This window comes from Ahaetulla prasina, chromosome 15 (assembly GCF_028640845.1).
Source record: "Ahaetulla prasina isolate Xishuangbanna chromosome 15, ASM2864084v1, whole genome shotgun sequence".
Classification (NCBI taxonomy): domain Eukaryota; kingdom Metazoa; phylum Chordata; class Lepidosauria; order Squamata; family Colubridae; genus Ahaetulla; species Ahaetulla prasina.
Window position 1 is genome coordinate 297833 of NC_080553.1, and position 27904 is coordinate 325736.

At 43.5% G+C, this 27904-nt stretch overlaps 1 protein-coding gene across 2 annotated transcripts; it reads left to right on the forward strand.

Moving 5' to 3' along the window:
• Positions 1-27904, forward strand: SMARCB1 (SWI/SNF related, matrix associated, actin dependent regulator of chromatin, subfamily b, member 1). 2 transcript variants are annotated; one of them, XM_058158326.1, is made up of 11 exons: positions 1-279; positions 424-535; positions 626-655; positions 10953-11082; positions 11315-11452; positions 13252-13379; positions 14150-14316; positions 26341-26531; positions 26801-26836; positions 26929-27060; positions 27639-27904. In XM_058158326.1, exons 1-11 carry the CDS (start codon positions 187-189, stop codon positions 27676-27678), a joined length of 1197 nt encoding a protein of 398 aa, XP_058014309.1. In that variant the 5' UTR covers positions 1-186; the 3' UTR covers positions 27679-27904. The 2 variants fall into 2 exon arrangements, with proteins under 2 accessions (XP_058014309.1, XP_058014310.1); XM_058158327.1 differs by lacking the exon at positions 26801-26836 and having other exon boundaries at positions 4-279.

Genomic DNA, 27904 nt, shown 5'->3' on the forward strand with positions numbered 1-27904 from the left:
CGCGCAGCGACGCCCGAGGAAGGCGCCTCCGAGGAAGCTCCGCGGCCCGTGGGGGTCTCTCGGCCTCCGAGCGCCTCAGCGGGCCCCACCCCCAGCGGCCGGCCCGGTCTCCACGGCGACCGCCGCATCCGGGTCCCGAGGGGCTGCGCGTGCGCGTTGGCGTCGTGCGCGAGGCCGCGTCCAGCCATGATGATGATGGCGCTGAGCAAGACCTTCGGGCAGAAGCCCGTCAAGTTCCAGCTGGAGGAGGACGGCGACTTCTACATGATCGGCTCCGAGGTGGGTGGCAGGCCGGGCCAGTGCCCGGGCGAGCAGTTCTTCCGCCGCCGGCGCCCTCCCCCCCCTCCCCGTCCGCAGGCCCTGGCTCGGCCCCCCCCCGCTCCCCCCTGACCTGCCGGCGGTGCCCCTTGTGTCGCCCTGCAGGTGGGCAACTACCTGCGGATGTTCCGCGGCTCCCTCTACAAGCGCTACCCGTCGCTCTGGAGGCGCCTGGCGACGGTGGAGGAGCGCAAGAAGATCGTCGCCTCGTCCCACGGTGAGCCCCGCGGGGGGCGGCGGGCGAGGGGGCGGCGGGGCGACGCGGGGGAGGCCCGGCGTGACGCTCTCTTTGCTCTCCTCCCCGCAGAGTCGCAGCGGAGCCACAGCCCGAGAAGATGTGAGTTTCTCGCGCGAGGGGGGCAGCGGGTCCTGCGGGAGACTCTCGCCCCGGGCTCTATGGGGCGGGGGAGGCGCAAGGCGGCCTTCCAAGCGGGAAAGAAAGCTCCGAGGGCTGGGCAGGGAAGGCCGGGGGGGGGGCAATGACTCGCTTTCGGGAACCCGCGCGGCCTGTTGAAGAAAAGCCTCGAAGGCGGCTCCACTACTGGCCGTTTTCGGAGATTGCCCCTCTTCGGCACGAAGAGCTTGGAAGCCGAGGTAAGGCGGCCCCGTCAGCAGGGAATGTAAAGTACTAATAAAGGAGACTATTTGGAGCGCAGAGCTGGCATGAGGGCTCCTGGGTGCTCTCTGACTGGCTTCTTTTCTTGCAGACGTTTCATGGCCCAACTAGGGAACATGGTCAGTGTTAGAAGGGAGAAGGGTTTGCTGTCAGTTTATAGTCTGGTGTCTTTCCTGTGGATGGGGGGGGTGGCTTTAAAGAGTCTTTGGTTGGGCTGTTTGCTGTTGGCTTCTTGGTAGTTTCTTGATTTTTGATTTGATATTAACCTTGGAGTTATCTATGCTGATCTGGGTGCTGACTGCCGGTGGAATGCTGCTTGGGGTCCTTTTTGGGCTGGGGGAGAGTCCCTTTTGCACAGTTTAGAGATGTTGTTAATGTCCATGTGTCTATTGATGGCTGATCGGTCAGAGTCCCAGGCTTCTATAAATTCCCTGGCATTTTTTGGACTTGGCTTGGTCTAGGATGGTCACATTTTCCCAATTGAAATGAAGGTTAAATCTGTCTGTATGTTGTGAAATAAAAGAATTTTCATCATGTCTTCTGACTGCTAGTTCTGCCAGTTTTCTGCCTGTTCGTCCTACTAGTGGTTGTTGCAGTCTTTACATTGTATGTTGTAGATCAATGCCCCCTCAACCTTTTGGGCGCCAGGAACCTGTTCCGTGGAGACACATTTTGAGCAAAGGGGACGGGCTGCTTTCATCCCGTGGATGACGCTTCGCTAGTTTGCGTGGCCTAGTTTCTGGCATGCCATGAACTGGGGGTTGGGGACCCCTATTGGAGATGACTCCTTTTTTTTCTTCTGGGGTTGTTAGGTCTTGTGGACTGCTTAGGATGTTGTGAAGGGTTCTAGTTGGCTTGTGTGCTATGCTAATTCCGTGTGGTTGTAGTCTGTTGGTGGTTTCCGAGATATTCTTGATGTATGGCAGTGTAATTCTTTTTAGAGTTTGTGTTGGTTGTGCTCCAAAGGTGCTTTTTCAAATGGGCATCTGGACTTTCTTGTTTTCCTTTGAAGCTGTTTCGCTTCTCATCCAAGAAGCTTGTATAGAGCTGAAGAAGCTTCTTGGATGAGAAGCGAAACAGCTTTAGAGAAAAACAAGAAAGTCCAGTTGCCTCTTGAAAAAGCACCTTTTGGGGACAATCTCCATAGACGTTGGTTGTGCTGTATTGGGTTGAGTGTTCAGGGACTTTTTGATAAAGTTGTGTACATATCCATTTTGTTGGAATAGATGCTCTTTTTCTGCTGTTCCAGGTTGCTGCAGTGTGTTTGGGCTCACCTAAATAAAGTTCTTACACAGTTTCTCTTATGTTAGGTTGGGTTGTTTCTTTGGTAGTGGAGCACTTGGTTAATATGGATAGCTTTTCTGCAGACTTGCGTTTCTTTAAACACTCAAAGAGCCATTTGGACCCGTTTCCCACAGAAAAGAAAACAGTGGGAGCCACAAAACCTGGGTGGGCGTGGCCAACTCAACATCACTCCCACCCAGTCACATGAAACCCGCCCCCCCTGCCATGCCTACCCAGGTTTTGTGACTCCTGGTGTTTTCTTTTCAGTGGGAAACAGGTATCTCTCTCTGTCTATCATCCGGCCCTCTCAATTCCTAACAAATAGATGGGAAAGAAATGGAGGTAGTAACAGATTTTATTTTCCTGGGCTCCAAGATCATCGCAGATGGGGACTGCAGACAAGAAATTAAAAGATGCTTGGTCTTGTGGAGGAAAGCTTAGCAAATCTAAACAGCATACTAAAAAGCAGAGACACCACCCTGCCAAAGTACTCAAATACTTTGGCCACCTAATGAGAAGGAAGGACTCACTGGAGAAGAACCTAATGCTGGGTAAGATTGAGGGCAAAAGAATGGAACGACAGAGAATGAGGTGGCTGGATGGTGTCACTGAAGCAGTAGGCTTGGTCTTAAATGGACTCCAGAGGATGGTAGAGAACAGGAAGACCTGAAGGAACGCTGTCCATGGGGTTGCGATGGGTCGGACAAAACTTTGCAACTAAAAGCAAAATCTTATCTTTCTTTCTTTCTTTCTTTCTTTCTTTCTTTCTTTCTATCTATCTATCTATCTATCTATCTATCTATCTATCTATCTATCTATCTATCTGTCCCTCTCTTTCTCTCTCTGTCTCTCCTCTCTCTCTTTTGCCCTGTCTCTCTTTATCTCTCTCTCTTTCTCACTGTGTGTCTCTTTCTCTCTGTCTCTCTTTCTCTCTTTCTCTTTCTATCTCTCTCTCTCTCTCCCCCCCCCTTTCCCCTCTCTCTTTCTTTCTTTCTTTCTCTCCCTCTCTCTTTTGTGTATGTGTGTTTCCTCTTGAGCCATTTCCAAAAACAGGCGAGGGTTGGTGGGTTTTTTTGGCTGATACTGTTCTTTCTTCTTCTTTGGATGCCTTTTACCATATGATTTAAGTCAAGAGTCATTTCAGGTTCCCAAATAAATGAAGCTCTTTTGCCCTCCCTTCCCAATTACTCCTGGCCTGGCCTGAGAAGGTAAGGGCGATGGTGGAGAACGGAGACTCGCTCCATATTCCAGAGCAGGAGTGAAGTGCCCGTGTACTTGCCTCATCTCGTGGGTGCTTCTTCCGGCTCTTGTTAGTGCTGCGTACACTTTGGTTGCTCAGGGAGACGCGTGACTTGCTCTCTGCCCCGAGACACTGGCCTAACTCAGTTGTGGCAGATGCTCCATGTCATAATCAGCTCCAGGTGGAGGAGGGGATGCCATTCCCCCATTGTGAAGCATGCTAAATTTAACTGCTGCACAAGGCGCTACGAGAGCAGTGGGCAGGCCATGGAGGCGGCGGCAGCAGCCGGGCCGGGCTAGTGTCTCAGGCGAAGAGCAAGTCACGCATCTCCCCGAGTGACTGAGGTGCATGCAGCACTAACAAGGGCCGGTAGAAGCACCCGTGAGATGAGGCAAGTAAAGGGGCACTTTACTCCTGCTCTGGAATTCCCGTCGTCCTTCTCAGGCCAGGTGGGGAGTGACTAGGAGGGGAGGGCAAGGGGGGGGGCAGCCAGTGGTGAGTTCAGCCGACAGGGAGTCACAGCAGGCGGACGAAAGAGTGTCTCAGGGTGGAGCCATGGGTTGCTGATACCCAGTCTAGACTGTGCTGCTTGACTTGAAAATTTTTTCAGTAAATAAAAAGTGGTTTAAGTATTTTATTTTTTGCAGACATGAGAACTTTCTCCGTGGGAAAAAAAATGGAAAAAGAATTCCCCATGGACAACAGTCTCCCTGTAGCCCATAATGAAGCAAGTAGGGTGGATAAAAATCTATGATTTTTTTAAAAAAAATTGGATTTTTAAAATTTAAATTGGATTTTTTTATTTTTCTCAAATTTATTTTAATAAAATGATTTGGACTATAAATCTATCTAAAAATAGTTTTCTATTAAGATACGTTAATAATTTAGTTTATTCAGCATGAAATGGAGCTTAGTTATGTAGCATTAGGCTGCATATTCTGCAATATTTACATTTTTGGTAAACTCATTTAATGAATCCAAGCTCTGCAAGCTGAGATAACATGCACTGCATTGATGCGTTCATACAATTTTTGCAATTGGCTACAAAAGCGGCCACACTTACTGGAGGCAGCAGCAAGAGCGGTTCAGCTGATCTGCGGGCCCTGATTAAGGTGCCGAGCAGCCCTGAGGTGACCGGGGAAGGGAAGGGCTGCCTCCTGTGCTGACCATGCCCACCCAGTTCAATAGGGTTTATTTTTGGGGTAGGGATTATATTAAGAATACCCCAAAATCGGGCTTTTTGAATAGGTCGTATTTTCAGGGAAATACAGTAACAACAACCCCAAATACCCCCCATTCAACCCAATAGTACTAACTGTGAAGATCAGCACTGTAGGGAGTTTCTCACACACAGCTCCTTCAGTCCTTCCTGTGCTTCTGCTAAGCCACCACAGAATGTGATCCCCACTGCTCCCCATCTACAAACATCTCGTCCCGAGGGCTCCAGGGTATAATAGCCTCTCTGGTGCTTCCACCTAGACCTAGAGAGCTTCCCAAAATATCATGTACTATATGTAGGATTTTATATGCTATGTCCTCTGGTCAAATACAGGTGCTTGAAAAAGGAAGCACAAATTTCTAGTCAGAGTTATAACTAGTGAATACAAATTGTTTCTCTCCGAAAGGCTTTCTTCCCATGTTTCTCACATCTTTTTTTTTTTTAATTTGAATTTATATCCCGCCCTTCTTCGAAGACTCAGGGCGGCTTACACTGTGTTAAGCAATAGTCTTCATCCATTTGTATATTATATACAAAGTCAACTTCAACTTCATCTTGACTGTGTGGTCTAAAATAAGTCAGTATCACCCTTCATCTCTTTTTCTTAGTCTCTCATATGAGGGCAAATGTTTTCTAGTCACTTTATTAGAATATATACTATAGATATGCACGGGCACATGTGGGAGATACAGGAAGAGAAGCCAAAAGAGGGGGAAAGGGTCTATGTGGTAAGACAGTCTGTTATTAACAGCAGCTGCCTGCAATTACTGCAGGTTCTAGTCCCACCAGGCCCAAGGTTGACTTAGCCTTCCATCCTTTATAAGGTAGGTAAAATGAGGACCCAGATTGTTGGGGGCAATAAGTTGACTTTGTATATAAATATACAAATAGAATGAAGACTATTGCTAACATAGTGTAAGCTGCCCTGAGTCTTCGGAGAAGGGCGGGATATAAATGCAAATTTAAAAAAAAATCTTCTTTTTCCAAGAAGCCTCTGGGATGAGAAGTGAAACATTTTCAAGGAATAACCAAGGAAGTCCAGCTGCCTTTTGGACAACCATGACCTGGATGACTGAGAATCTCTGCAGACATGTTCATCTCTTGCCCAGATTGAAAGGGAGTTGGAAGAGAACTCTGTGGAAACCTCTCAACTGCTCCAATGTCATTGTTTTCCATTTTTACCACACTTGAGTCTTGATGTCTGTGCTGATTGTTGCAACAAGCTTTCTGTCACATTGCCTCCGATCAATACTCAAGAAAGGATAACCCTGACTCCATTTGATTATAGAGAAAGGTAACTTTTACTGAGCACGTCTGATTGCAATAGAAGTAAAGCTAGAACTGGAAGTAGATATGGCTTCCCCTTACTCAGCCCTCTTCCCTCCAAAGGTCAAACAGTTCTTGTCCATTGTCTTCTCCTCTTTGGCCACGTGGTACTTTGCTTCCGATGTTATTCCTCTGTCTGTCTTCTAGTTGGTATGCCTGGCATGCAGTGTTCATTAAACCTGTGCGCGTCTGTCTGTTTGAATTCTTCTTCCCTCCTCCTTTCAGATGGCAGCCGAACGCTTAAAAGAGCCTCAACCCCATTAATCACACATGTCAACAAGTAGCAATAAAACATTTAACAAAGTGATAAAACAGGTACACACTCTACTAAGTAAATAAACACTTAAAGTAATAAGCGGAGGCTGACATTCGGCCCTCCTGCAACAAGGATGTTAGTCCTAGAAAAGAAAAAAAGAAATGTTAAGGTTTATCAGGATATTTTTCATAAAATTGTGCTAGCTTCTTGGGGGCACAAACATCTTCTTTGTTCACCCATCCTGCCTGGGATAAGGGAAAATGTTTCCAAGCCACTAAATATTGGACTTTATTTCTATGTTTTCTAGAGTCCAGGATCCCCTTAACCTCAAAATGTTGTTCCCCTTCTATGAGGATAGGCACTGGAGGGTTGGTAGGTTTAGCTCTAATAGGGGAAGTCTGTTCAGGTTTCACTAAACTAACATGGAAAACAGGGTGAATTCTTCTCAAGGTTTTCGGTAGTTCTAGTTGGACAGTCAGTGGATTAATAATTCTCACAATGGGGAAAGGACCTACATATTTAGGTCCCAGTTTCTTTGATTTTTGCGTTGTTTGTAAATATTTGGTGGACAGGTAAACTTTATCTCCTACTTGGTACTTCTTTTCAGGAGCCCTTTTTTTATCAGCTTGTTTCTTGTGTAAGCGATGCACGTCATCAATAGCTTTGCGAGTTATTTTCCAGGTACTTTGTATTTGCTTTATCCATTCAGCCAGTGATGGAATAGAAGGCTTCTCTCTCTCTCTCTTCGGGAAGTTCTGGGATGGGGACAAACTCTTGACCCAAAGCCATCTTGAACGGAGTGAAGCCTGTGCTACTATGAACTGAGTTATTGTAAGCCACTTCGGCAAAAGGTAGTAGATCTGCCCAATTATCTTGTTGATAATTAATGTAAGAGATATTGTTCCAGTACTGAGTTCGAGCGTTCACAAGATCCATTCGTTTGAGGATGGTGGGAGGAGCTTAACCCTTGGGCAGAGCCAAGGAATCGTAAAAACTCTTTCCAGAATTGGGAAGTGAATTGCACTCCCCGGTCTGAGATAATACGTTCAGGAACCCCATGTAGCCTGTAGATGTGCTGTACAAACAATTTCACCAAGGTTTTAGCTGAGGGTATTTTAGGACACGGGATGAAATGCACTTGTTTGGAAAAAAACTCCGTCACTACCCAGATTACTGTATTGCCCCCACTCTCGGGCAATTCCACTATGAAGCCCATGGATATTTCTTTCCATGGGGCTCCTGGGCATGCAACTGTTTGCAGCAGTCTTGGTGGTTTTCCTGGTGGCCTTTTCGCTGCTGCACACATAGTACAACTTGCTATGTACGATTCAATGTCCTTTTTAAATCCTGGCCACCAGAATTGCCTTTTCAGAAGGTGCAAGGTTTTCACGAACCCAAAGTGTCCAGCCATTTTAGCATCATGGCAGCACTGAAGTTTGGTCTCCCTTGCTGACGCAGGGACATAAAGTGTCACCCCCACCCAGGCCAGCCCATCACGGAGGGTACATTCATGCAAATGGGCTAAGGACCAGTCGTCTGTGGCCAAGGCTTCCTTCAGCAACTTGGTGAGATCATCTGGTAGTGCTGCATCGGTTTGTGCTTGGGCTCGGGTAATGGCTAGGGCAGCTAGTTGTTGAACCAGGAGTATAGGACATGCCACATCTGTGCACGCACTATTGTATTGAGGCAAGCGGGAAAGGGCATCTGCCAGGAAGTTCTTGCCCCCCGGAATGTATTGCAAAGAGAAGTTGAAACGGTTAAAGTATTGGGCCCATCAAGCTTGCTTTGGCGATAGTTTTCTGGGTGTTTTCAGGGCCTCTAAGTTTTTATGATCAGTCCACACCTCAAAAGGGTGTTTGGCTCCTTCCAAGAATTGTCTCCATGTTTGGAGAGCCCAGTGTACCGTAAATGCTTCTTTCTCCCAGATGGCCCATCTCCAATCTGTGAGTTTCCGTGATGTGTACACACAAGGTTGAAGTTCTCCTTTAGCATTGTTTTGGAGTAAAACAGCCCCCACTGCTACATCCCTAGCATCTGCTTGAACCACGAATGGGGACTCCATGTGAGGGTGCTTGAGGATAGGTTCGGCCGCAAATAGTCGTTTCAACTTTTCAAAAGCTGCTTGACACTCCATTGACCATTCTAGTGGGAAGGATGGTTTGGGCTTGGGGTTCCCTTTAGTTTTCAGGAGATTGGTGATTGGCAGGGCAATGTTCGCAAAAGAGGGAATGAACTGGCGATAGAAATTGGCAAAACCCAAGAAACTCTGCAACTGTTTGCGGGAGCGAGGGGATGCCCACTCTAGTACTGCTTGGACTTTTGCAGGATCCATTTCCAAACCCTCAGAGGATATACGGTATCCCAAGTAATCGATTTTCGTTTGATGAAATTCACATTTAAACAGTTTTGCATAAAGTTCTGCGGCCAGTAATTTTTTGAGTACTGCTCTTACTAGTTTCACATGTTCGTCCATTGTTTCTGTGTAGATAAGGTTGTCATCAAGATAAACCAGAACCCCATTAAACAAATGGTCATGGAGCACGTCATTTATCAATTGCATGAACACTGCAGGGGCCCCTTGCAGTCCAAAAGGGAGCACTCGAAATTGGAAGCAGCCAAGGGGACAATTGAAAGCAGTTTTCCATTCATCTCCTTCCTTTATCTGCACTCTGTAGTAAGCTTCTCGTAGGTCCAATTTGGTGAAAATTTTCCCCTTTGCCAAATGGGTCAACATGTCCTTCATCAATGGCATGGGATAAACGTTTTCCACGCACACTGCGTTCAAGTTCCTATAATGTTGTAAATGTTGTACCTTGATGAACGTATCTTTTCCTTTATGTACACTGAGAGCATATGCACCAAGACAAATTCCTTGTGTGTCCAATCACACTTGGCCAATAAAAAATTCTATTCTATTCTATTCTAATCTAATCTAATCTAATCTAATCTAATCTAATCTAATCTAATCTAATCTAATCAACAATAAGATGAAAAGTGCCATCTTTCTTTTCCCGGAACATCACCGGAGCCGCTACTTGAAGTCGGGCCAGTTGAATGAATCCTCGCTCCAAATTCTTGTCTATAAAGTTCCGCAACTCTCCTAGCTCCTTCTGTGTCATGGGTTAGGCTTTCGGCTTTGGGACTTTACTTCAGGAAGGATTTCTATGGCACAGTCCATTGGCCTATGGGGGGGGGGGTAGCATGTTTGAGGCCTTCTCGCTAACCCCCCCCCCCGCAGGTCCCAGTACTCTTTTGGAATCTTTTCTTCCCCCTCTAGTCGCTCCATCACGGACAGGCTGAAACCTATAACCTTTCCCCTACATCATGTAGGACAGGGGTGTCAAACTCAAGGCCCGCAGGCAGGTCTGACCCTCGGGGTGCTTAAATCGAGCCCACAGGGCTGGCCTGGAAATACCAAAGGACTGGCCCGCGGGGCCTCCGGTGGCTAAAACGGGCTGCATGCACCCCCCTGTGCCTCATTTTCATCCCCCATGACTTCCCGCAGCACTCTGCCGGCCAAAAACAGCCCGAAAATGGCCCTGAAAACAGCCTGGAAATGGGCCGGAAAATGGGCCCAAAAACACCAGCAGAGTGCTGCAGGAGGCCATGGAGGGTGAAAATGAGGTGGGCGTATGTGTGTTTATTTATTTATTTATTTATTTATTTATTTGCATTTATATCCCGCCCTTCTCCGAAGACTCAAGGCGGCTTATACTATGTTAAGCAATAGTCTTCATCCATTTGTATATAATATACAAAGTCAACATTGCCCCCAACAATCTGGGTCCTCATTTTACCTACCTTATAAAGGATGGAAGGCTGAGTCAACCTTGGGCCTGGTGGGACTTGAACCTGCAGTAATTGCAAGCAGCTGTGTTAATAACAGACTGTCTTAGCAGTCTGAGCCACCAGAGGCTGCGTGTGTTGCATGGAAGCACCCAGTTTTGGCCAGCAGGGTGCTGCAGGATGCATCTGTCCCACCAACCCCCGCTCCCTCCCCCCACCAGCCCACAGAGGAGAACTACAGTGCAGATCCGACCCTCAAAGAAATCCAGTTTGACATCCCTGATGTAGGGCCTTATAAGTGAGAATCAGCATCTTTGTGGACTGATGATGGTACCCAGGAATCAGTAAGCACACCAAGTAGAAGTATTAAATGGATACCCTGAATTGCCCCAATGGCTACTCACACGGCTACATTTGGACCATCTGCAACTGCTCCATCCATGTTGGGGAAGCTCGTCTTGGCTTCTGAGGTGCCCTCAAGCACCTTTTTAGAAAATCTTACGTTAAATGCTTCTACAGAGCATTGGGGTGCAGATGATTTGCGTTAATTGCTCCTGGTTAAATGGAATCGTTTAATGCTTCTGTTATTGATTTCATAGAAATAGGCAATTTACCCAAATTATTTAATAATAAATAATATTAATTAGTTATTTAATAATAAATTACATTCCTGCTGAAACGGTGGCTTGCAGGAGCATCTGTGGAAAGTGTTTTTGGCTCCCTTTTGTGAAGGGGGTGGGTTAGAACTTGAGATGAGGGAATGGGAGCCTACTTTTGGCTAGCCTTGCTTTCCTGGCTAGTACAGCCTGGGTGTCAGCCTTGATTTTTTATCTTTTAGTTGTCTGAGAGGTTGGTGCTTCTCAAGTTCCACAACCAACAGTTTCTTAGTATCCCTTTCTTGCTCCAGATCATGGGTATACCACCCTGGCCACCAGCGTGACTCTCTTAAAAGCTTCTGAAGTTGAAGAAATCCTGGATGGAAATGATGAGAAGTACAAAGCCGTCTCCATCAGCACTGAACCTCCCACCTATCTTAGGTAACCAGCTGATTTATTTACCTGCAAAGGAAGGCTATGTGCATCATCTGGGTTTGGTGGTGCAACTGTGTTCCTTTCAAAATTTGCTTTGCTGGATATATACCACAAAATCCACATAAAACCTATGGCTGGTGTAATGTTGCATGTGTTGCATGTGAACTCTCACTCAGGAAAGAATAATGTTTTAAAGAAAGTGCGCTTTTTCCTCTTCATGAGCACTTTTCTCTTCAAGGGAACAGAAGGCCAAAAGAAACAGCCAGTGGGTTCCAACTCTTCCCAATAGCTCCCATCATCTGGATGCTGTGCCTTGCTCAACCACCATTAATAGAAACCGCCTGGGCCGAGACAAGAAGAGAACGTTCCCACTCTGGTGAGCATAACAATTTGTTTGGGGCAAATTGGTTGGGAGTGGAGTACTAGATTGCGGTAAGCTGAGTGCTCATTTCAGCATCCCAGAAATGGGTTTTTACCTGAAAAAGAATTGTAGAAAAAGGAGAGGTGTTGGTATACAAACCATACAGTTCCAGATTTGTTGGTTGCAAAGTTTTTGCATCAGCTAAACACTAAGCTTTTTCAAATGCAAAAATCTTTAGCTTTCGAACTCATAATAACATGTAATAGTCAGATTTCATATACATGCCTTTTAAGGGATAGTAAATTTTCCTGAATTACTGGTACTGCTTACAAAGATTGTGAAAGAATTAAGGCTACATGATCTATAGAAAAGACTAAAAAGCAGGTGGCAGTGTGATCATGAAACCTTTGTGCAACTCTTTGGGGCATCCATTGACCGAGAACCTGTAGTCATGGTCACACATGCCTTGATCATCTCCCATTTGGACTATTGCAACACACTTTACATGGGGTTGCCCTTGAAGATCACTTTGAACTTATAGTTGGTCCAGCATGGAGTAACACACTGCGATACACCCCTGTAGCACCCCTTCTTCACCAACTGCACTGACTCCCAGTAGATGTAGGTCCAATTTAAAGTACTGGTAATCAATTATGAACCTCAGCATGGAATTGGGCTGGTTTATTTGCAGGATTGGCCATCTCTAAATCCCAGAAATCAAATGGAATAAACATGGTCCAGGTCCATTCTATGGAGTATATTATCTGATGGGATATGCTTTCTCTGTTGGGCTGCCTATCCTGTGGAACAGCACACCATCCAAGAGTAGCGTGGTCACCCATGCTGGCCTTTTATGGGCTGCTGAAATCTTGGTTTTTCTCTGGGTGATTGGGCCAAGGCACTTGATCGCTTCTACTTTAATCACATGCCATTTATCTTTATTAGTTTTTGGGGATTTTAAACCATTTATTTATATAGATAATGCTTGAGAAAATTGGAATTATTAATACTACCAACAAAGAAAGCTTCCTAAAGGGAAAAAAACTACAATATATTTAAATGGGATGAAGCAAAATGTTAAGCCCATGTGTATCCACAGCAACTTTAGAACTAACAGGAAGAATATTACTCCTTCTAATTAAGAGAATAACCTGTTACTACTAAAGCATATTTCAATCCATAAATGTTGATTTAAAAAGCCATCAATACTTGTCAGTAAGGCACAAAATGTTATCAGTATATAATAATTTATGGTAATTGATGTTCCATCTTCTTTTCTTAGTCAATGGTTCTGAAGTCAAATCAAAAATGAAAGGAGAGAGTGGACATTTGTGACAAGCTCCTCATGGCATCATAACAGGAGAAGAAATTATTTTATGATAAACCCTCCTAACCGTTTATAATACCATATTTTAATCCAGTGAACAGGATTGAAAATATTGCTAATTGGCTAGTTATTAGAGAAAATTTACCAATTTTTTTAATGGAGTTCAATAGCCTGTTTGGTGAGGGTTCAAATATATCTGATAAAAAATCATATCTTAATCATATGTGCTTAACTGCACTAGTGGTATTTTTCTTCCAATAGTTTCACAAACATATAGTAGTTGTAGTCCTAAATAAATTAAGAAAATTAACACAAAGAATATGCCAGAGAAGGAGCTGCTCTCCCACAGAAAGAATGAGCGTGCCTTGCGGTTCCTTCTCCTGCAAGGGTAGAATCTTCCCCAGAGTACTGCTCCTTGAATCTGCTCACCCTTGCCCCTGGAGTCTGCTGTGTCTAATTCAGTGATGGTCCTATCATTTTTTCCCAGCTTTGATGACCACGACCCAGCAGTGATCCACGAAAATGCCTCACAACCAGAGGTGCTGGTCCCAATTCGGCTGGACATGGAAATCGATGGGCAGAAACTGAGAGACGCTTTTACATGGAATATGAATGGTTTGTAAAGAAAGATATGCAAATGATCTAACCATCCCGATTCCAGGCATTGGAAACATTCCATGAGCAAATATGGCTCTCCCCTAAAAATACATTTTACCTACTCTTAACTTCACATTGGAAGGTGTACACACTTGAGTTTTTTAAACTGTGAACAGAAAATGCAACAGTTTTATAAAAGATTTTGACGTTTTCAGATAAATCAGTAAACCAGAAAATATTTTCTTTTTAGCACACTCAGAAAAGGCATTGGAGTTAAACCATTAGCATAAATTGGTCACATCCAAGGCAGCACAAAGAGATTTATCTTAGGGCCCTCAATAAGGCAACTGCAGCAGGTGCTTGAACTCACCACACTTAGATGGTGCCTTTTTATGCTCCTGTGTACAATCTTGATTTTGTTAGTTTCAGAAACAAAAGCGTCATAGGACTGTATTTTTAAAGTCTCCTTTTGCCTGTGAATATATTGTGTATATTGTATTTTAAGTCATTCCGTTAACCGATTAAAGAGAACCGATTGAAATGTTTTTTCTTGAGCCTGACAGAAGTGCTTTAGAGCAGTGGTCTCCAACCTTGGCAACTTTAAGACTTGTGGACTTCAACTCCCAGAATTCCTTAGCCAGCTTTGCTGGCTGAGGAATTCTGGGAGTTGAAGTCCACAAGTCTTAATGTTGCCAAGGTTGGAGACCCCTGCTTTAAAGTATTTATAGCTCAGAGGCAAATGTTGCTGTGGCGTTTGCCTAATAACACAGGTTTCTTGTTTCCATCAGAAAAACTGATGACTCCAGAAATGTTTTCAGAGATTCTCTGTGATGACTTGGATTTGAATCCCCTCACTTTTGTTCCTGCGATCGCATCTGCAATCCGACAGCAAATTGAGTCCTACCCTACCGACAGCATCCTGGAGGACCAGTCAGATCAGCGGGTCATCATTAAGGCAAGGAAAGGGGAGGCAGCAGGGAAAATCCCACAAAGCTCTCTGGCTTGTGAAGACAGGTCAGCTTTAATAAAGTGATGAGAGCATAGAAAAAAGCAAAACAAAGGCTGGAGAACGGAGAAAAGGACATGCAGCAAGTTTTTTTCCATACCATTTATTACATCTCTGTGATTTTCTGTCATTGAAAGCCATTCTTGCCTCCAGCACACCAATGATTTTTTAACATTTTTGGGCATTTGAATTAGTTTTTTAAGGGATGTTTTTAATTACTGTGTGTATTTATATTTTATCTGCCTGTTCACCGCCCTGAGTCCTTCGGGAGAAGGGCGGTATACAAATTAAAATATTATTATTATTATTATTATTATTAATGATTAACTTCTCGCCTCTCTCTTTTTGAGGATCTCATTACCTCTGTACCAAATCCATGGTCTCTGCCTTTCCCTTACTCTCATCTGTTTATTGGTTTCGTATTCTACTCATTTGTTTTTATCTGTATGATGAAATCATTCAGCGTACTTCTTTCTGCATACACATTCATTCATTCATCACTTAGTAGTTCTGTTTCTGTTGTTCAGTTTTGCTTTTTCACATGTTTCTTATGGAGCCTATTCCCTGTTTTATGCTTCCATATATTATAACAAAGTGGGCAGAAGCCTCCTCTGATGAAGAGTAGCTTTGTTCCCATCTGTCCTCAGTTCTTCCTTGCTACAGACCACAAGGCGGGTATCGGGGGAAACCCGTCGGGGAGGGAGCCAGTCCTTGCGTTTGCTCGCGGCGATACTTTATCAAGTTCGGAGGTTAAGGGGAAGCCTTGCTCTCCAATTCCAGAGGATCGTTCCATCAGTACGGTAAGTGGGAGAGGCAGATATGGCGGAAGTGGGGGGCCACATCATGTTCAGGGGGTGCGCACTCGCTGTTTGAGAGCGATTGCGCGCTCCGGCCCCTCAGACTTCTCCCGTTCCCCGAGTGGCCAGTATCCCCAGGGCTTGGACCTTCGGCTGATGTTGTGCAATGCTAGGTCCGTAGTGAATAAAGCCCCCCTGATCTACGATCTTATACGGGGGGGGGCTGCGGACCTTGTGGGCATTTCGGAGACTTGGTTGGGCATTGAAGGGGGGGTTCCCCTGGTGGAAATGTGCCCACCGGGTTTCCGGGCATTTCATCAGCCGAGGGCCCAAGGTAGGGGTGGAGGGGTGGCGGTGGTTATTAGAGAGAGTCTGGAGCCGATGGAGGCCACTGTTCCTCAGATAGCCGGTTGTGAATCCCTTTACGTGAAGTGGGGGCGTAGGATGCAGGTGGGCTTGTTGATCACGTACCTGGCTCCTTGCTGCGTGGCAACAGCCCTGCCCGAGTTGCTGGAGTTGATAGCCGGGATGGCAGTTGATACCCCCAGGCTTATGGTCATGGGGGATTTCAACTTGCCATCAGCCGGTGTGTCGTCAACGGCGGCTCGGGAGTTCATGGCCTCCATGATGGCCATGGACCTGACCCAATTAATTGACGGCCCCACCCACGTCGGGGGAAGCACACTGGATCTGATTTTTGTCTCTGGACAGTGGTTGAGTGATCTGGAAGTACGAGAATTAGTCATTGAACCTCTGTCATGGTCAGACCACTCTCTCCTTCGTCTGGACTTTCAGACCGCCGCTCCACACTGCAGGGAGACGGGACCAATACGTTGGTTCCGTCCCAGGCGACTGATGGACCCGGAGAGGTTCCTGATGGAGCTTGGGCCGCTCCCTGGCGATCTGGCCCACGGCTCGGCCGAGGAGCTTGTTGCGGCCTGGGAACAGGCCGCGGTGGGTGCCTTGGACCGTGTCGTGCCTTTGCGGCGTCTGACCCGGCGTAGATCTCAACCAGCTCCTAGGTTTTCCGAGGAGCTGAGGGAGATGAAACGCCGGAGAAGACGCCTAGAGAGCGCGTGGAGGTCCAGCCGTTCTGAAGCTGACCGAACACTAGTTAGGTCTTTTACTCAGACCTATCTAGTGGCATTGAGGGAGGCCAAGCGGGCCTATGTCTCTACCCTCATTGCGTCAGCAGAGAACCGCCCAGCCGCCCTGTTTAGGGTGACTCGCTCCCTCCTTAACCAGGAGGGAGGCGATGACCCCTTACAGGGTTGTGTTGAGGATTTCAGCAGGTATCTGTTTGACAAAATCGCTCAGCTTTGGGACGGTCTGGACCAAAACTGGGCAGTTTCGGGTGAGGTGACGGAGGCTAGTCTTGTTGAGATCATCTGGGAGGAGTTTGACCCTGTGGCTCCCGAGGACATGGACAGGTTGCTGGGATGGCTGAATGCCACCACATGTTTATTGGACCCGTGTCCCTCCTGATTGGTGCTGGCCACCCGGGAGGTTACACGAGGCTGGCTCCAGAGGATTGTTAACGCTTCTCTGAGGGAGGGTGTTGTGCCCACCGCCTTGAAAGAGGCGGTGGTGAGACCCCTCCTCAAGAAGCCCTCCCTGGACCCAGCTGTTTTGAGTAACTATCGTCCAGTCTCCAACCTTCGCTTTGTGGCGAAGGTTGTTGAGAGTGTGGTGGCACACCAGTTACCCCAGTACCTGGATGAATCTGTCTATCTAGACCCGTTCCAGTCCGGTTTCCGACCTGGGTACAGCACGAAGACAGCTTTGGTCGCATTGGTGGATGACCTCTGAGGCCCGGATAGAGGTTATTCCTCTGCCCTGGTTCTCCTTGATCTCTCAGCGGCTTTTGATACCATCGACCATGGTATCCTGCTGCGGCGGTTGGGGGGATTGGGTGTGGGAGGCACCGTGTTTCGGTGGTTCTCATCCTATCTCTCCGACCGATCGCAGACGGTGTTGGCAGGGGGGCAGAGGTCGACCTCGAGGCGCCTCCTTTGTGGGGTGCCACAGGGGTCGGTTCTCTCGCCTCTCCTGTTCAACATCTACATGAAGCCGCTGGGCGAGGTCATCAGTAGTTTTGGGGTGAGTTATCAACTGTACGCGGATGACACCCAGCTGTACATTTCCACCCCTGACCACCCCAATGTAGCTGTAGCGGTTGTCTCGGTGTGTGGAGGCTGTACGGGTCTGGATGGGGAGAAACAGGCTCAAGGTCAACCCCTCCAAGACTGAGTGGCTGTGGGTGCCGGCATCCCGGTACAGTCAGCTGCAACCGCGGCTGACTGTTGGGGGCGAATCATTGGCCCCAATGGAGAGGGTGCGCAATTTGGGGGTTCTCCTGGATGGACGGTTGTCTTTTGAAGATCACTTGGCGACCGTCTCCAGGAGAGCTTTTTACCAGGTTTGCCTGGTCCGCCAGTTGCGCCCCTTTCTAGACCGGGTTGCCTTATGCACGGTCACTCACGCCCTCGTCACTTCTCGCCTGGACTACTGTAACGCTCTCTACATGGGGCTCCCCTTGAGGTGCACCCGGAGACTTCAGTTAGTTCAGAATGCAGCCGCGCGGGTGATAGAGGGAGCCACTCGTGGCTCCCATATAACACCGATCCTGCGCAGGCTGCACTGGCTACCTGTGGTTTTCCGAGTGCACTTCAAGGTGTTGGTTACCACCTTTAAAGCGCTCCATGGCATAGGACCGGGATATCTTCGGGACCGCCTTCTGTTACCACATGCCTCCCACCGGCTGGTACGCTCTCATAGAGAGGGCCTCCTCAGGGTGCCGTCAGCCAAACAGTGTAGGCTGGCGATCCCCAGGGGGAGAGCCTTCTCTGTGGGGGCACCTACCCTCTGGAATGAGCTTCCCCCAGGACTTCGACAACTTCCAGACCTCCGGACCTTTCGCTGCGAGCTTAAAACATATTTATTCTTTTGAGCAGGACTGGCTTAATAGGGTTTTTAAATACGGATTTTATTGGGGTTTATTTTATATTTTGTATAGTATTTTAAATTTAGGCTATTGGAATAAGTTTTTTAAATATTGTTTTTATTGAAATGTATCGTTTTTATTTTATCTGCCTGTTCACCGCCCTGAGTCCTTCGGGAGAAGGGCGGTATACAAATTAAATTATTATTATTATTATTATTATTATTATTATTATTATTATTATTATTATTATTATTATTATTATTATTATTATTATTATTATTATTATTATTATTATTACATGCTGTTCTACAGCAGTTCTGCTAACAATTTCAGGTCTACTGTCTTCTTCCATAGACTGTCCCATCTTACTGGGAAGGTGTAGAGGACCATCTTTTGACTCTCCAGAGAGCTCGATTTTAACATAATGTGTTCAAAATACAATACAAAAAAGTCCTTGACTTATAACCACAATTTGGAACAGAATTTCCACTGCTAAGCAAGTCAATGATCACATGAGTCCCACTGATTTTGTATTAAGCAAATCACATGGTCATTAAAGAAATCCTTCCTCCACTGATTTTGTTTCTCAGGAGCCAATTGAGAAGGTTGCAGGTGGTCAATATATGACTCAGGACACCACAACCATCATAAATAGATGCTGGCTTCCACATGCCTGCACTTTGACCCTTTGATTGTGGGGACGATGCAGTGGTCATAAGTGCAAGGACTGTTTATAAGTCACTTTTCTGTGCCATTGTAACTTCAGTGGTTTTAATTTGAAGACTACCTGTAATTTGAACCTGGACTTTTGCACCTCAACTGGAAACTCCACATTGATTGGTTCAATTTGTTGTTTTCTTGGCTGTTCATGGTATTCTCAGGAATTTTCTCCAGTTCCAAACAGTCAATATTGTTTTTGTTCTGCTTTTTCGAAGTCCAGTTTCCACGTTCATAGAATGAATGTAGTGGGAAGAGCCAGGATTATGAATGTGGTCACGTGACATCTTGCTTTGTAACTATGACTTAGCAGGGCAAATTCTAATCCCAGTGTGGTTGTAAATTGAGGACTACCAGCACAGACATATCCCAGCATCTGAAATCTTTCCAGGGCTTTCATTGCTACTCTAACTAATTAAGTCCATCCTAACTAATTAAGTCATTAAACTTAAGTCACTCCCTCCAGTTTATCTTCATAGAATAAAGTCTTTTTATTTTCAGGAATGTCTATCAAGTCTTTTTTCTTCAAGAAATTCTCAGCCTTGTTAATATCCATTAATAAGTCCCAAAATTCTGTTAAAAATTGTAGAATAATTTGGAGTAATTCCTTGTAGAATACAAAAACTCTGAGATGTCTATCTTTTTTTCTCAAAGGATTCTCAACCTTGTTAGTATCTCAAACTTGACATCTTAAAAATTGTGAATTTACTTCCCACTCTTGTTTCAATAGCACTGGGAAGGTTATGTTCAAACCATCATCATAATGATATCAGATTTATATTCCAAAATTAGTTATTTGCATTGTCCAGTATTTGTTGACTTGTCACAAAGGGGTGATAATTTTCTACATCTAATTGTGTCTCTTGTTCTTTTTAATATCATCTGTATGATTTGTCTGTTCCTTCTGTTGTTAAGTTGGAAAAATGACAGTCCAGAGAGAGGAGATTCTCTGGGCGTGTCAGGTGTTGGCCATAAACCGTAAGAGTGCAGTGCATTTTGTGACTGCTGGTTCTTTTACTGTTGAAAGTCCTAAAAAGCAGAATCTCTGCATCATTTCAACATCTTCATTATCAGATCCAAGGGTCATAACATAACATAACAGCAGAGTTGGAAGGGACCTTGGAGGCCTTCTAGTCCAACCCCCTGCCCAGGCAGGAAACCCTACACCATCTCAGTCAGATGGTTATCCAACATTTTCTTAAAAATTTCCAGTGTTGGAGCATTCACAACTTCTGAAGGCAAGTCGTTCCACTTATTAATTGTTCTAACTGTCAGGAAATTTCTCCTTAGTTCTAAGTTGCTTCTTTCTTTGATCAGTTTCCACCCATTGCTTCTTGTTCTACCCTCAGGTGCTTTGGAGAACAGCCCGACTCCCTCTTCTTTGTGGCAGCCCCTGAGATATTGGAACACAGCTATCATGTCTCCCCTAGTCCTTCTTTTTGTTAAACTAGACATGCCCAGTTCCTGCAACCGTTCTTCATATGTTTTAGCCTCCAGTCCCCTAATCATCTTTGTTGCTCTTCTCTGCACTCTTTCTAGAGTCTCAACATCTTTTTTACATCGTGGCGACCAAAACTGGATGCAATATTCCAAGTGTGGCCTTACCAAGGCATTATAAAGTGGCACTAACACTTCACGTGATGAAGTGTCACGTGATGAAGGGTCATTGCTGTACCTGTTGCCTTTAATGTGGTCTTCTTTATTTTTAAGCTGTTTTGTTTTTTTCATTATGTTTCTCTTTTTTTTTTTAATTGAAAAAGTTTTAAAAAAACAAAAACATTTCCCCCCCCCCTTTTTTCCCCCTCCCTCCCAGAAAACCCCCTTCCCCCCTCCCCCCCCCCCCCGGCTTCCCGGGTCAATCACAAGGTATTGTTATACATAAACCAAACATAGAATAAAATTTTCCCTTCCAATCCAATTAACCTCATCCAAAGCTTTTCATCTCCCAACCCTCCCCATTACATAAAATAACTTTCTAATTATTCAAAGGCAATCTGATATTTCTTAATCTGATATCTGTTTTGTAGATAATCAATCCATTTTTTCCATTCAATTAAATATCTTTCCTGCGTATTGTCTTTTAAAAAAGCTGAGATTTTAGCCATCTCAGCCAAATTAATGACTTTCAGTATCCATTCTTCTATTGTAGGTACCTCTTCTTTCTTCCAGTATTGTCCAATCAACAGTCTTGCTGCTGTTATTAAATTCAGAATCAGTTTAGTCTCAATCCCTGTACAATCCGTTATAATTCCCAAAAGGAAAAATTGTGGCAGGAACTTTATCTTCTTCTTCAGTACATTTTGAATAATCCACCAAATTCTTATCCAAAAGGCCTTAATTTTCTTGCAAGTCCACCAAATATGAAAATATGTAGCGTCATCACAATCACACCTCCAACATTTCGCTTGGATATTAGGATACATACATGATAATTTTTTGGGATCTAAGTGCCATCTATAAAACATCTTATAAAAATTTTCCCTTAAATTCTGTGCTTGTGTAAACTTAACATTTCTAACCCAGATTTTCTCCCATGTTTCCAACATTATTGGTTCCTGAATATTCTGTGCCCATTTTATCATACAGTCCTTTACCAAATCCTTTTCGAATCTATTTCAAGCAACACATTATACAATCTCTTTATATGCTCCTGGGTCTGATTTCTAATTTGCTTTATTAAATTTTCCTCCTTTGCATTATACCAATTTTTTGATCTTCTTTCCATCTAGCACTTATTTGCCCATATTGAAACCAAGTATAATTCCTCCCTTCTTCATTTAATACCTGTAATGATTTTAATTGCAATCTACCTCCTTCAGCATACAAAAGTTCTTTATAAGTAATCATTTCCTGTTTCTGTTCTATATTTATATTCTCTATTGCATGTCTGGGGCTCGCCCATATAGGAATCTTGTAATCTAATTTATAAGAAAATTTTTTCCAGACCATAAAGAGCACTTCTCAACACATGATTCTTAAAAGCCCTATCCACTTTTTCATAAAATAAATCGCATGCCATCCATATAACAAGTCATAACCTTCTATATTCAAAATTCTTTCCTCCGTTAAATTAAACCAGTCACTTATTACTGAAAGGGCTACTGCTTCATAATATAGTTTAAAATTAGGCATTTTTAAGCCACCTCTTTCCCGTGAGTCCTGTATTATTTTCATTTTAACCCTCGCCTTTTTACCCTGCCATATAAATTTATTAATCCCAATCTGCCAATCCTCCAAATTTTTATCTTTCTTAATTATTGGTATCATCTGGAACAGAAACAAAAATCTAGGTAACACATTCATTTTAATAGCTGCAATCCTTCCCAATAGCGACAACTGCAATTTTTTCCAGACACTCATATCATTCTGAACTTTTTGCCATAGCAAGTCATAATTATTCTTATAAAGTTTCTTGTTCGATGAGCTAATATAAACCCTAAGTATTTAACCTTTTTTACCACCTCAAATCCTGTCATTTCCTCTAGTTTTTGTTTCTGTTGTATAGACATATTTTTGATTATCACTTTTGTTTTATTCTGATTTATTTTAAATCCTGATACCTTTCCATATTTATCAATTACTTCCAACAAAAATCTACTTGAATTTATAGGATTTGTTAACGTAACCACTACATCATCTGCAAAAGCTCTAACTTTATACTCATATTGTCTAATCTTAATTCCCTCTATTTTCGTTAATTCTCGTATTTTATCTAATAATGGTTCCAGAGTCAAAACAAACAATAATGGTGATAAGGGACATCCCTGTCTCGTTCCTTTCGCAATCTTAATAACTTCTGTCAAGCTACCATTTATTATAATCTGTGCTGTTTGCTCTCCATAAATCGCTTTGATTATTCTAACAAAACAATCTCCAAATTGCATAAAATAAATACGCATGCCATCCATATAACAAGTCATAACATTCTATATTCAAAATTCTTTCCTCCGTTAAATAAACCAGTCACTTATTACTGAAAGGGCTACTGCTTCATAATATAGTTTAAAATTAGGCATTTTTAAGCCACCTCTTTCCCGTGAGTCCTGTATTATTTTCATTTTAACCCTCGCCTTTTTACCCTGCCATATAAATTTATTGATCCCAATCTGCCAATCCTCCAAATTTTTATCTTTCTTAATTATTGGTATCATCTGGAACAGAAACAAAAATCTAGGTAACACATTCATTTTAATAGCCGCAATCCTTCCCAACAGCGACAACTGCAATTTTTTCCAGACACTCATATCATTCTGAACTTTTTGCCATAGCAAATCATAATTATTCTTATAAAGTTTCTTGTTCGATGAGCTAATATAAACCCCTAAGTATTTAACTTTTTTACCACCTCAAATCCTGTCATTTCCTCTAGTTTTTGTTTCTGTTGTATAGACATATTTTTGATTATCACTTTTGTTTTATTCTGATTTATTTTAAATCCTGATACCTTTCCATATTTATCAATTACTTCCAACAAAAATCTACTTGAATTTATAGGATTTGTTAACGTAACCACTACATCATCTGCAAAAGCTCTAACTTTATACTCATATTGTCTAATCTTAATTCCCTCTATTTTCGTTAATTCTCGTATTTTATCTAATAATGGTTCCAGAGTCAAAACAAACAATAATGGTGATAAGGGACATCCCTGTCTCGTTCCTTTCGCAATCTTAATAACTTCTGTCAAGCTACCATTTATTATAATCTGTGCTGTTTGCTCTCCATAAATCGCTTTGATTATTCTAACAAAACAATCTCCAAATTGCATAAAATCAATACGTGAGAAAGATTGATGCCTATCGGAAAAAAAAGTAAAATCTCTCTCATCTGGATTCCGTAACCTCCATATATCTCTAAACTCAAAGTCTTCCATCATTTCAAAAAAGGATTTTGGTAGTTTTGCATGTATAGGTATCTTCTTGGAAGAGGTTCTCTTATCACTTCTTGTATCAATTACTCCATTCCAGTCTCCTAATAAAATAAACGAACTATAATCCCAGAGGATCAACCTCTCGTGTAACATTTTATAAAACTTTTCTTGTTGCTGATTAGGTGCATAAATACCTATCAGCAAAGTCTTTTTTGCATCTATCACCAGTTCAATAGCAATAAATCTTCCTTGAATATCTGCCTCAATTAACTTAGCTGGTATATCCTTCCTGATATATACAACAATTCCATGCTTCTTTTCCAAAGCTGATGCAACAAAATGTTTACCTAATTTTGAGTTAATTAAATATTTTGGTCTGATAATTTTATATGTGTCTCTTGCAGGCAAATCACATCATTTTAAATTGTTTCAAGTAGTGAAATATTTTCCTTCTTTTCTGAGCTGAATTCAAGCCATTAACATTCCATGACAAAATTCTATTTGCCATTACTGGCCTCCTGAAGCTTTGAAGCAAACAACGGAAGATCCTCCTCCGGTATCTTCCGTCTAGCTCCTCCCACAGCTTCCATACTGGGATCCTGACTTTTACTTTGAGACTGTTGCTCTTCTTTACGCTTAAGAGCTCCTCTTGTCACCCTTTGCTCTTGTGGTTCCTCTGATGCTGGCAGCAATGAAGGCTCTTGGATCACCACGCCTTCTTGAATCTCTTGAAGTTTTCTATCACTTCTATTTCGACTTTCAAAACTGTAGAAAGAAAACTTTGCCTTTAAAACAGTGTCAATTCTATATCTCCTTCCTTGATAAAATACTGTCAGTCCAACTGGCACCTCCCATCTGAATTGAATCTGATGTTTTTTAAGTTCTTGTGTAAAAAAAACAAATTCCTTCCTATCTCTTAACATCTTGGAAGGAATCTCTTTCAACACCTTCAGCTCCTGTTCTCCAATTTTTAAAGTTGTCTGATATGAAACTTGCAGAATCTGATTTCTCATAGTCCTTTTCACAAAATAAACCACAATGTCCCGAGGAAGCTTTCTCTGTCTTGCAATCCAGGAATTAACTCTATATATTTTATCAATTTGGTAAGCTACCTCTTGGGGTTCCACTTCAATAAATTCAGCCAATGCTTCTGATATAATTTTTCTTAAGTCTTCTCCTCGCTCTTCTTGCATACCACGGATTCTAAGAGCTCCTTCCATAAGTTTATATTGTAATATCACAACCTGATCTTCATTTTGATCCACTTTTTTCTGAACACCTTGCATTTGTCTTCTAAATGCTTATTTGACTGAGAGATCTGTTGCATTTCTTCTTCCAATCCTCAATTTTTACTCAGTCCTTGAACTGCCATGAGAATATCTTCTTATTTTTGCATTAAAATTCTCCATCATCTCTTTTGCCTATCTTCAGAAAGTTTTAATTGTTCTTTCAATATTTTCCTCAAGACTTGGTTCAGATCCCTTCTTCCAGAAGGCTTTAAAGGTTTAGCTGCCATTCTGTCTTCAAAAGAATCAGGAATTTAAACTTAACAACTTTCCTTCCTCCTTTCAGTATAAAAACTCCGTTTGTAACAATCCACAAATAATGCTACTTTGTTGTACTAAAAAAATTCACTTTCACTTTCAGACGCCATTTTAAAAGTCAATTAATCAGAGACAAAGAGAGGTTTCAAGTTTCAAAAAGGGAGTCGGTATACTTGCCGTGTTGATTCTACTTCAAAGATCGAACGCTTGTGAAATTCCCGTCTGCTTAGAAAATCAATCAATTTAATAAGTCCTTTTGAGCAGAAATGACCCCTACTCCTTTTTCCTGAAAAAAAACAGGAGCGCGCTTGAAGTCGGAGATAGTGAAGTTCGGTGGGACCATAAATCCAGGAAAATTCGCTCTTAAGAGCAAACCCCCTGTTTAGATCTACCACTCCCCCACAACTCTGCATAAACCCTGTTATGCCCAAAGGGTATGTTAAGGTCAGTGAACAGTGATTTATACTGTTTCACTGACTTTTACGATCTTCTAACGAGGAAAGTGCCTTGTTAGAGCACCCAGCAGGAGCGGTGACGTCACTGGAGCCCTTTTTCATTATGTTTCTCAATTTTCATTACCAAAGTCTGCAGATCAGTTGACTTTTCAGCTACTGTTTTTGCTTTTTAAGCAGTATACATTTTTAAAAATATGTTAATGACTATCTTTTGTAATTGCATTCTATGTTTGGCTAAAAGACCTTAGATGAGTTTTGTTTAGATTATAATTGTATGGTATTCTGAAAGATGGAGATACATATATTTTTATAGGAATAAGCAAGTCCTATGAAAAAGATTCTGATGAGACATCAAACAAGTAGTTGCCTTGCATGACACCTCTGGGTACCTTTGTACTGTTCCATTTCTTTGCTGGAGTTTTTTATTGCTGCCTACCCCAACATGTCCTGAAATAGGTGGAGGATGAAAGCTGTTGTTCTCCAAAGGAAGGCAGCCAGCAGGCATGGAGGCCTTGTGTGGAAGTTCAGTCTGTAGCACTCAGTTTCTTTGATCTTTATATTCTGTAGGAGATGGAGAGGGATGGCTAGGTTCAAGTTTCCTTGACATATAAAAAATGAAGACCTCACCTGTGTTTTCTGCTTCTAGCTCAACATTCATGTGGGGAACATCTCCTTGGTGGACCAGTTTGAGTGGGATATGTCTGAGAAGGAGAATTCTCCTGAGAAGTTTGCCCTGAAGCTGTGCTCAGAACTTGGACTGGGCGGTGAGTTCGTCACCACCATCGCTTACAGCATCCGGGGGCAGCTGAGCTGGCATCAGAAGACGTACGCCTTCAGGTATTTATGCTTTGATCCTGTCCCCAAGTGGGGGGATCTGAAGGATGGCCGATTTGTGAACCACCAGGTATTGCTGAATATTTCCTTTGGCTGTGCTGCTCAGGACTGTTGGAAATAGACATTCTGAGAGGCACAGCTTTCCCACTCCTGCCACGTGGAGTTCAGCTGTTGTGACTGCAAGAGGCTGTAATGCAGCACCTCTGCTTCCTTGCACCTGGGAGTCCAAGTGTCTTCCACAATCTGAAGCCAACTTGTCTGCTTAACTTCAGATCCAATTCTGCTGGATGTGGCAGTCCATATAGGATGTGAGTGAGAATAAAAGGATGTGACCCGGTACTCCAAGGTTTGGAGCTCAGGACTTTGTTAGCTCTGATTCTTCTCTCATGTCATCTGTTAGTGAGAACCCCCTGCCGACCGTGGAGATCGCCATTCGTAACACTGGGGATGCCGACCAGTGGTGCCCTCTGCTTGAAACCCTCACTGATGCAGAGATGGAGAAGAAGATCCGAGACCAAGACCGGAATACAAGGTACTGCCTTCCGCCTCTCCTTTTGGGATTATTTATTTTTTTCTGCATGAGATCAAGTGTACTTGCCTAAAGTAGCCCAACAGTGAGATAGCTGGCAAATAAATTCAACAAATAAATACAAGTGAAAAACTTTTGATGTTCCCAGATGTTTCACAAATTAGCTAGTTCTGACAATCAGAAGAAGAGTTAAAAAGACTCTTAAGTCTTCCCAGAGTCTTCAGGTAAAGTTTTGGATAGTTCATGGATCACCAAACAAAGTATGAAAATAATTTAATAAATAATATTTTAATTAATAGTTCTAAAAATAACAACAACGGATTGTCCCTTTGATCTTTTCGGGTCAGAACTGACCATTTTGAGGAACCCTGGCTTATTGTGCGTCTGTGGTTTGCAGAGAACTTTCCTGAAAATGTTCTTGTACCATGGATTGTGCTGAATTCCATGTACTGAAACAGGAATGATGATTTGTTCTCCCTGCACAGGAGTTGTTCCTGTCTTTTTTTCCAGCCTGTTTCCCAGTTTAAAATGAAGTTGTGCCATGAATCTGCTGCTGATGAATCTTCTTGTCTTCCCTGCAGGCGCATGAGGCGTTTAGCTAACACAGCTCCAGCCTGGTAACCTCTGCAGAGGACCTTCGGCCACCAAACTGTCTCTCCGAAGGACTGGCATCCTGCTTGGGGGCCTGCAGCCCTCCCTGGATTAACTTGGCAAGCCAGGCGTCCCTCCTTTCCCCAGTCTCTACCTCTGGGGTCCAGTAAAAACAAATTGTGGCAGCTGTCAAAACCTTCTTTTCCCACGTCCAAACGACTTTTTAAATAAATAATCCATCAAGATGGAAGATGCA